We start from the raw sequence: 10,256 nt of genomic DNA, 5'->3' as shown, positions 1-10,256 counted from the left end.
ACCACCATCCATCCCATCTCCAAGACCCCGTCTACCACCAGCCAACCTGCCCTACCACCTGTCTCATCCCCACGAAAAAACCCGCTATCGACCACCGACCACCGACTTCCTCGTCCTCAATCGTTGTTGTCGTCGTCGCTCCTGTGTGTGCTTCGAGACATCGAATGTCAATGTAGGCGTGTCGCGCTCGACGCATTCACCCCTAGAGCTCGTTCTCTCTCACGTTCTTTTCGCTATCCGCTCTTCCTATATATCCGCATCCACATCCACCTCCACCTCCACCTCCACCTCCACATCCACTCCGGTCTTTCTCTACCTCTATCTCTGCCTCAACCTCAGCCCGCGGGAACTCGCATCTCAGCGAACAATCGTTTCTTGACCACCCGGCTCGAATCGTTCGGTAACGAATCAGAGCCGCGGCCCCATATCCGTGATACAGCGTCGTTGCCTGGACACTTCGTGATCCTTCCCGCATCCTCCGAGTCGACCTCGACCTCGACGCCGACCCAAAACCTGCTCCCACCCAATTCCTACAGGCCGTATACCTTGCATTCATAATCAAATATAAAAGAAAAGCTATTCAATATGGCTTACTATGGCTCAAGTTCGTCTTCATCTTCTGCCTGCTGCGCTGCCATACTGATAACTTCACAGTCTCTTTCGATGGTATCTTCCGACGATGTGTAGGATGCGGCAACCAGTCACCTGCTTGTCCAGCTACCTGCCCTGAAGGCCAAGTCTGCTCTCTCGTTCCCCCGACCTGTGAAGAATGTCAGAAAACCATATGCGTTGAAGACGCTGCGAATCCTTCCACTATCAGCACATCCACAGATGCACCGAGTTCCGGCCCTAACGTCTCAGCGATTGCCGGTGGAGTCATTGGAGGGTTGGCTTTCATTGCTATCGTCACCTACCTCGTCTGGAAATTCTGTATCAAGGCAAAGAGACAACAATACGAGCAGGAGAACTGGGGCGAAGATCCGGACGACCAGACCGAAGCCGAGAAAGACTTCGCGAGGAGACGAGAGGCACGAGCTTCAACACACACGGTGGCTTCGATAGCATCTACTGTTCTCACTCGTGCTTCCAACATCATTCAGATTGCGTACATTCCCGGTGTCACCAATCGTTCCGCTCCATCGACGCCTGGTCTCCTGGTCCCTCCCGTTCCTCCGATTCCCATTGCCCTATCGCAGGCCAGCACCCCTCGACACGAGCAAGAACACTTCTTTATGCCCGGCGACCTCAGAGACTCGACATATTCGGGCGTCAGTGACCGGATGTCCTATGCCAGAACAAGTATCGGGTCAACAATATACGGGAAGAATGCTGTTGTAGCTCCTGTCCCCGCCCAGACGATGATTCGAGGCAAGGCTGCCGTTGTCAGTGTCAAGTCGAACGGTACCCAACCCGGTGATGTGACACCACCTGTACCCAGCGTCGACTTTACTAGATTTGGTAAAGACGATAGAGCACCAAGTCCCGCATTCAGCGTTGGATCTACTTTTCTGAACAACGCCAACACAGCTACGCCGGTCAAACCTCAAGTCGTCCGGGTTGTGACCGCTCAGAAGAAAATGGCTCCACCTGCTACCATGCTGAGCCCTGATAAGCCACGTGGAAGCCCGCTGGCTCGAGATTCCAACTCTATCACGATCATCGACGATACCCCTAGTCTCGGTCAAGGCCCTTTTAGCGATTCTTCTGCTGTCCGTCAATCGACCAATACTAATCGCACTGCCGCTTCTCAAGAAGCAACCGTGAAGAAAGCGGATGGTGCGACGGAGCCAAACAGAGCTAGTACACCTTTTGGAGATGAGAACGAAGTTAAAGAGTGATATGATCAATGCTGGGTGATGATAAACCATGCAGGTTCTAGCCATGACTTGATGGCAGCTTCTTCGACGCGACGGATAAGATTTTTTTTGTTAATATTCTCAGACACTTTTTAGGCGATTCGGCTGGCGCATATAGGATTCGATATCCTCAGGGGGGTTCATCAGGACGGATGGAGGCTATTTGATCGATCAATCGTGGGCTTCACTAGAAGATGATTGATTATACGGAAAAATACTACTTCATGGAACAGTAAAATTCCGTCTGCATCTGTTGAAGGGTACTGTCTGGGGAAGCAAGTAATTCTTGCGAGGGTTAAATGATTATGAATCGGAAGGGAATTTATCCTATCTCATTTCAATTTTTTCATGAGGTTTTCCAGTTCAAATCCCCTCGAGCCTCTCTGAGCTGCATCGATCAGAGTTGTTTGATTGCATGCCAACCTTCAACTAGACGTTCTTTCAAATCCTAAAACATGGATGTCTATAACTATTAGTTCCCCCTTTCTTGAAGAATAGACCCCTTCTCAGTATCTACCTCCTCCCTCCCAATATCTTCTAAGGCAAAAAAAAAAGGTTGGGAGAGAACACTACGGACAATTCTTTTTCTCTCTCCGCCCTTTCTAGCCGATCAAGTAGCAAGCAAGCAAGAAGCCCCCCACCTGCCCAGTGCCTTCCTGGCTGCTTGTCTAGTTTATTCTTTATTGCTGGTCGGGTACGTCGGTTGGAAGTTGGAAGTTTGTGTGTGTGTGTGTGTATCAGATAGACAGATAGATAGTGGGCAAGCGGGATACTATAAATAAAATAAGAAGGCAGATGGGTATATACACCTTACTTACCTACAGTGTATGTATATAACTAAGTCGTTGATTAGGATTCTTTCGGTCAACAAGATAGGCAGAGAACGGTTGATAGATAGGTACATAATATAATATACTTACCTCTCTACGGATAGGTACCTATTCGAGCTGCTGTGCGGTGCACACCCTCCTGGTCGGGACCGTCTACTTACCTATTTATATCCATCATATACCTCGCCTTGTATAGAAATTACTTCGAGGTATTATTGCTTGTTATCTGCCTGCTGCCTGTTGGGTACCTGTAGTTATGCTCCTTCCTACCTTTTCCAATATCCTACCGTTCCCTACGTATTGTATCGTGTTGTATCGCACCGCACCTCACGTCCACCTCTCGTCCAGCTCCAGCTCAAATTGATACTTTACTGTTACTACCTGTCTTTGTACTTCCCTTTCCGGTCCCGGTCACGACTCCTGGCGACGACGGGACTGCAGGCCCCATCAGCTTTCATCTATCGGCTCCAAAATTCCAATCTATTCCACCCTAGGATCTGCTCCTCCGCGTTGGGCGTCTAGAAACCTAGTTGATTCTTATCTAGCCAGCCAGCCAGCCAGTAGTTTTTTCCTTGCTGTGGTCGAGTCGTCGGCCTTGCCTTCCGCAAAGAGGGAAGAGGGAAGAAGGTTCTACTGCCCCTTCAGCCTCCCTGGGCCTCATGGTCGGAGAATTGCCACCAAACCTACAACAATCTACCCCATATCGCCACCTTGAAGACAAGCAGAAAAAAAGCGAGGAAGAAAAAAGAGAGAGAGAGAGAGATCGAGTGAGAATATTCGCTATCATATATTCTTTTCTTCTCAAATATCAAGATCGCCGCCATCCTTTATTCGCGGACGACTTTGCCTACGGCCTCTAGAGAAAAGGCGAACGTCGGGCACATTTCTGGATGCAGCAGTACTTATCGCTCACCGGCCTATCGCAACAATTATTACAGTAACACCCTCCCACCTCCAGACCAGAGACCACACTACACCTCAAGTCCGAGCTTCTCTTAACCAGACCAGACCAGAACAGCGGTCCAGAACGATCTCGACATCTTCACCCACAGCTCGAGTGCTCCACCAGATAGGACTGACTAACTGACTGACTTACTGACCGACCGACCGTTTGACTGTGGGCATCACATCACGTATAGGCCTGAATCAACCTTCCTGCACCATCTCTGCAACCCTATACGCGACCGCATCCTCCCACCTCCCACCTCCCCCCCCCCCCCCCCCCCCCATATCCTCAACGTCCGCTCGCCCGCATAAAAGGCCTCCCTGCCCACATCATGGCGGGCAAGATGGTGCTGTACAAGCTAGTTGTGCTGGGAGACGGAGGCGTTGGGAAGACGGCCTTGACCATACAATTGACGCTGCAACATTTCGTCGAGACGGTAAGATTTTGCTGCTGGTCCAGGGGCCAAGAGATATACATACATACTTACTTACACATGCTCCTGGCTGCCTCGAGGTACACATGCTTACATCCCTCTAGTATGATCCGACCATCGAAGACTCCTACCGAAAACAAGTGGTGATAGATGGGCAGTCGTGTATGCTGGAGGTACTCGATACGGCCGGGCAGGAGGAATATACCGCGCTGAGAGATCAATGGATTCGCGACGGGGAGGGTTTTGTTTTGGTTTACAGCATATCGTCCAGGTCATCCTTCACACGGATTCAACGCTTTCACAACCAGATCCAAAGGGTCAAAGAATCCTCGACATCTTCCCCATCATATCCCGGATCCCCGATATGTTCGGTAGCGCCGTCAGCACCGGTCCCTATAATGCTTGTTGGAAACAAGAGCGACCGAGTCACGGAGCGGGAGGTCTCAACACAAGAAGGTCACGCCCTAGCACGGGAGCTGGCATGCGAGTTTGTCGAGGCATCAGCAAAGAACTGCATCAATGTGGAAAAGGCATTCTACGATGTAGTACGACAGCTGCGCCGCCAAAGGATGCAAACCACCATGAAGGCAGTCCAAGGCTCAGGCAGAGGGCAACGGACACAGACTGGCAGCGAAGGACCAGTCCGAGATTCCAATAGAATCTATCGTCCCGACAAGAAGCGCGGGAAATGCACCATATTATGAGGGCCACCTTCCTCCCTTTTGGTTACGCCCGAGGCGCAACTGGCCGTTTTGGCAAGGCCGGACCTACCTACCTGTTGTCTATGTGACATTCGTTCCACCACGACCCTTCTCCAGTCCTCTAGTACAGCGTTGTATTGAATCGGCGCATGGAGTCCCAAAAGAGAAGCGGCATACGGCGTAAATATCCTTTTCTCCCATGGGGGCTGGAACCAGGAGGGGAGGGGGGGATGTGTAACGAGGACATTGACCGAAACGAACACACAACATCGAACTCCCGTCTCGACAGGAAAGGGCGAAAGAGAAAATTAACGATAATTTTTGAAGGCCTTCGTCGCCGCCTTTGAAAGCGGGGAGGGGGGGGGGAGGGGGGAGGAGGAGGTCTTGAGTGCTTTGGCGTATGTTAAGGGGGGTCATTCACGGGGTTTACATGGTCATTCATGTCACATCATCTTCGCAGCCATCATCATCTTGCAGACAAGCCTATTTAATCATTTTTTTTCTGATGTCTTTTTTTCCTCTTTTTTTTTTCTCCGTGTTCTTCTCCCAAGTTGATATCCTCTCTGTGTACGGATTTTAGGAGCGATTTTTCGACTTCTCGATTGATATGTAAAGAGAGAATGGGGGGGCATTTGGAAACTGGATATAAAGAGATGTAGAATGAATGGATTGGTAGCTAGCTAGCCAAGCTAACCTACCTAGCTACTTAACCTATCCTAACCTAGCTACTTCGCAAGTTCAGCTACGCTGCGTCCATTTATTCTTAAATACGAGGTTCACGTAATCATTTATAACACCAACATCTTCGCCGCCGCCGCTATCATCATTATCACCATCACTCTTGCTCTTGCGGATAGTTACAAGCAAGGTCTTTTCATTCCATTTCTTCTTCCGATGAAAAAAAAGGGGTTTTTTTTCTGTACTATATACTATACATGTATATACCCTAATCCACTTCCACTCGTTACTTCCTTCCTGTCCCGAAAGGTAAGTGAGTAAGGGGAACAGAAAAAGAAAAAAAAAGAAAAAAATAAAAAAAAAGATAAAAAAAAAAAGTATCGAGAGAGGTATCAAATCTCGGCTTGTAATCTTGCAGAGAGCATCTTAGCTGCGGAACAAGAAGATTGGAGCTAGGCTGAGATAGGTAGGCGAGATGAGAAAATCTTATGACTCTACCTAAGTACCGGTAGATATGAATATGTATGAAAGACTGGGTTGTGATTAAAGCGAGGTTTATATATATATTATAATGGAATGGAATGAAATGGAATGGAGTATCAACTTAGACTACTTTTTAGCGGTCAAGTTATGGATATAGAAATATTCGATGGCTGATTGTGTGTTAAATGAACTAACTGGGTATGAGGTTTGTGGTATTAGGCTTGGGATAGTTTAGGTAAGAGAAAATGGAAATGTTGGTTTGTCTTGATCTTGGATGTGGGTTTTTGTGATTGAGTTTGGGATTAGGGGATTGGATTGTATATATAGATATATACATATGCACTAGCTACATAGCTAATGCATGCTGCTAAGTGCCTAAATCTTATAAAGTCTCTCTTCTAATACGAATGGTACATGCCGGTACTTGTAGTCTTGCAGGGCAGTTTACCTAGTTGCGGGAAAGGAGATTGGAGCTAGGCTGAGCTAGGTACGCGAGATGAGAAAATTTTAATGACTATACCTTAAGTAGATATGAATATATATGAAAGACCGGCTTGTGATTAAAGCGAGGTTTATATATATTATGATGGAATGGAATGGAGTTTTAATTTAGATTACTTTTTAGCGGTCAAGTCATGGATACAAGATATTAGATGGCCAGGTGTATATTAAATGAATTGGGTATCAGTTTATGTTTTTAAGTAAGGGATACTTAGGTAAGAGAATAGTAATGCTATTCTGTTTTGATGTTTGATTCGGGTTTCTATGACTAACTTGAGGATCTGGGGATTAGATTATCATATACATATATGTATGTATATATACCTATATATACATACGCTAGCTACCAAGCTAATGCATGCGACTAAGTGCGTACCTCTCTCAGAGTCTCTCTCTGCTACGGATGGTGAAAGCCGATAAGCCGCGCGGACACCTTTTATACATATAATATTCAACAATTGTTGTAGATAGCACTCTATGTGCTACTTCGTATAACACACCATGCGGCATGAATGCTACAGCTGTCATCTTCAATCGTATGCCGCTTTCTAATGCAAGATACACTGCTCGGCTAAGCAAGGAAAGCAAGCGAAGCAAACAGAGCTCCGTGCAGTCAAGGAGATAAATATTTAAAAGGCATTTTTCCTTCCTTCCTTCCTTCTTATATACCTAGCGTTTCTTTCTCTCCTCCATTCATTCCCATTTGTTTGCCCTTTCTTTCTTGATATCGCTACCCGTGATTATGATGCATCGATCGAGTATCGATCTATTCAAGACTCTTGAACTATTATTAGTATCTTTTATATTCTTCCAAACTGAGTAATCGAAAAGAAGAACCAACTATCGCTCCAAAATCCACTCCTACCTCTCTTCAAAGCCCGCAAAAGATCCAAGAATACTATACTATACTATACTATACTCCACATAAGACACCATACCATACCATACTATACCATACCACACCACGCACCAAGATCCAACGTAAATAACCCACCCGTAAAAAAAAAAGTCCGTTGTGTTTCCACTTCCACACATGTGCTAAAATGGAATAGGAATGGAAAGATGATTCATATACGAGTACGCTACGACTCTTAACTACTTCGTATAGCTGTAGGCTTACATATATATGTATATATGTATATATATATACAAAGCTGAAGTTTTTTTTAAAAAAAAAAATATGAAAGGTTCGCTGAAGCTATTCTATACCACGCCATGCCATTCATTGCTTTCTCTCGCTCACTTGAGATCAATCGAGCATCAAGCATCAAACGGCAAACAGCAAGCCACATTCCAACCCCCTCCTGGGTTCCTCTCAGATGATTCTGCGAATACAATTGAGATAAAATGAAAGAAAAAAAATATCAAAAACCCAATGGTACAGTTCAAAAACCACGAACAACCGATATAATCGTATCATTCTTCATGTGCAGGACGATCTCTTTTGGCGGATGAGATATAACTGCTTCGTGTATAGCTGCCCCCTTCTTGTTGATACGTCACTGACATGACGCACAGCGTAACTGGCTAACAGCAGGCAGTCTGCGAGCCGGATAAACGATTTACTGCCAAGAAATTCTCAACTTTTCGACCCCGTGCCGACTTACTAATTCGATGGATCGAGAACCTCGGGAAGGGCAAGCAGGGCCGTTGATCATTTATTCTCCCTCATCACCTCTCCCTCTTACAATCTTGAAAAGAACAAGAAAAGAGAGAAGGAAAAAAAGAAAAAAAAAATCTGGTGTGATCTTGACCAACATGGCTTCCAAATCTGACATCTTTCAATCGCCGCCCAAAGCGTTGACCTTCGATGTTTTCGGGACTGTGGTGAGTACTCATTCCGTTAGCTAGCAGGTGCCTATGTAAACACCTATCAATGTGCGTACGGTACGGAGTCCAGCCATGCCGTGACGACTTGCACCCACGAGCGACGAGAAATAGCCGAATATGAATACTGATAGAGTGAGTGAGTCCAGGTCAACTGGAGAGACACCGTAGTATCCAAACTCATCCAGAGCGCAGCGGCAAAGACTTCCCCCTCGTCGTCCCGATCAGCAGACCTCTCGTCAGAAGTCCGCAAGAGGCTCTCGGAACTAGACGACGACGACTGGGCCCGATTCGCAGCGGAGTGGCGTAAGTCATACTACCTCTTCACGCAGGCGTTCGTGCCGGGGGAGACCAGGTGGCGAGACATCGACACGCACCACCACCTCGCCCTCATCGAGCTGCTGCAGAGATGGGGCCTCGAGGGCCTGTACACCGCCGACGAGCTGGAAGAGCTGAGCCGCGTCTGGCACTTCCTGGATCCCTGGGAAGACTCGTCTCCCGGGTTGCGCAAGCTGGGGACGAAGTTCGTCACGTCGACGCTGTCGAATGGCAACCAGGCGCTTCTGAAGGACTTGCGGGAGCATGGGGACCTCAGGTTCGAGAAGTTGCAGTCTTCGGCTGACTTTAAGGCTTACAAGCCGCATCCTTCGGTCTACCAGGGGGCTGCAAAGGCGATGGGGCTGCAGACGAGCGAGGTGGCAATGGTCGCCGCGCATTTGGCCGACCTCAAAGGCGCGAGGCAGGAGGGGTTCAAGACGATCTATGTCGACAGGCCTCAAGAGGAAGCTTGGAGCCATGATTCAGAGGAGTATAAAGATGCCAAGGAGTGGGTTGATATCTGGGTCAAGCAGGACGAAGGCGGCTTCTTGGAGCTAGCTAGGAGGTTCGGTATCAACTAAGCTCCTGGTATTTACAGAGAAGATTGTTGAACTACTCCAATGCATCCTTCCCACTCTTGTATTTGCGAATTACTACGTATCATGTTAGCTTGAGGCCGCGTGGTTGCACTCCGCACCTCGAAGCCCGGATCAGAGTTCCGTGGGATGGCAACGATCGATGGCAACAATGGCAACAGCTTGCGAAAACAAAATCGACATGGTCAAGGCGGAAATTGGATTGGGTTCCCCAACCGAGCGAACTCCGTAAATTTGTTGGCAAGCAGGCGCGAGCAGGAGACTGAGTTGTGGTACGCGGCGATCCACATCTCGAGGCGTACGCTATGGAAGTAACGACGCCTTACGAGGCTTGTTTACCATAACTTTCCGTGTGGCCGGAGGCGGAGGAGAGCAGCACGCGTAATACCGGGGAGGTTTTACAGAGAATAATCTTGTTAACCTTGCAGGGAGATTATTTATCCGAAATGAACCATACGCAAAGCTGAGATAAGCCGAGTCGTGTAATGTTGCCTGCCTTTTGAGCTTTGCCCAGAGTCCGAAATTGAAAAGGTTGGTGATCGCAAAGGATACTGTAAGTAGATACTGTAACTAAAACGGCTGGGTTCATGCTAATGTCGGAGCAGACTTCTCGTTTAAGTAGAACTAACTCGCGGCCCGTCCGTGGAAAACGTGGAAACGGAAGCTAGGAGATAGAGCATTGGAAACGTTTTCGCTATGCTCTTGAAATTAATTTCTATACTTGATATTCTTGTAATAGTACAAAGTAGTACGAAGACCTACTATTTCATTACTACTGTAATGACGAGGATCGTCCTTTAAGGTATGCAATGAGACAAGGTAAACAAACTAAAGAGCGCCCGGCTATACTCATTAAAGTTCGGGGCGACACTTTTTTTTTTAATAAGTTGAACTTAGAGCTAGGTTTGGCGGTGAAATTAAGGTAGCAGTACTATGTACGGTAGTACTACGTAGGTTGAGGCACAACAGAGCCTTAGAAATACTACGTAGTAGAATTGTGAGCCTCTTTCTTCCGTAGGGATAGGATGGGTATGATGCAATTCCTATCTCCTAGGTCGGTTCCGAGATGTTGAAGTCCAAACCAAAG

At 47.4% G+C, this 10,256-nt stretch overlaps 3 protein-coding genes across 3 annotated transcripts; all 3 read left to right on the top strand.

Annotated features, from left to right (window-relative positions):
- Positions 1 to 585: 585 nt before the first annotated feature.
- Positions 586 to 1,838, top strand: L3040_005505 (uncharacterized protein; the record flags this gene model as incomplete). Its single annotated transcript, XM_007295910.1, has 2 exons — positions 586 to 604; positions 655 to 1,838. The coding sequence occupies 2 exons, from the start codon at positions 586 to 588 to the stop codon at positions 1,836 to 1,838; spliced, it is 1,203 nt and encodes a 400-aa protein (XP_007295972.1).
- A 2,125-nt stretch (positions 1,839 to 3,963) lies between these two features.
- On the top strand, positions 3,964 to 4,769 carry L3040_005504 (uncharacterized protein; the record flags this gene model as incomplete). The annotated part of the gene is made up of 2 exons (XM_007295911.1): positions 3,964 to 4,068; positions 4,170 to 4,769. The coding sequence occupies 2 exons, from the start codon at positions 3,964 to 3,966 to the stop codon at positions 4,767 to 4,769; spliced, it is 705 nt and encodes a 234-aa protein (XP_007295973.1).
- Positions 4,770 to 8,186: 3,417 nt separating this feature from the next.
- Positions 8,187 to 9,154, top strand: L3040_005503 (uncharacterized protein; the record flags this gene model as incomplete). Its single annotated transcript, XM_007295912.1, has 2 exons — positions 8,187 to 8,255; positions 8,405 to 9,154. The coding sequence occupies 2 exons, from the start codon at positions 8,187 to 8,189 to the stop codon at positions 9,152 to 9,154; spliced, it is 819 nt and encodes a 272-aa protein (XP_007295974.1).
- Positions 9,155 to 10,256: the final 1,102 nt, after the last annotated feature.

The sequence above is a fragment of the Drepanopeziza brunnea genome, assembly GCF_022702325.1.
Source record: "Drepanopeziza brunnea f. sp. 'multigermtubi' strain 214-2 chromosome Unknown ctg9, whole genome shotgun sequence".
In the NCBI taxonomy this organism is placed as follows: Eukaryota; Fungi; Ascomycota; class Leotiomycetes; order Helotiales; family Drepanopezizaceae; genus Drepanopeziza; species Drepanopeziza brunnea.
The sequence above is the reverse complement of the archived record's forward strand: the minus strand, read 5'-3'. Positions and strand labels throughout refer to the sequence as shown.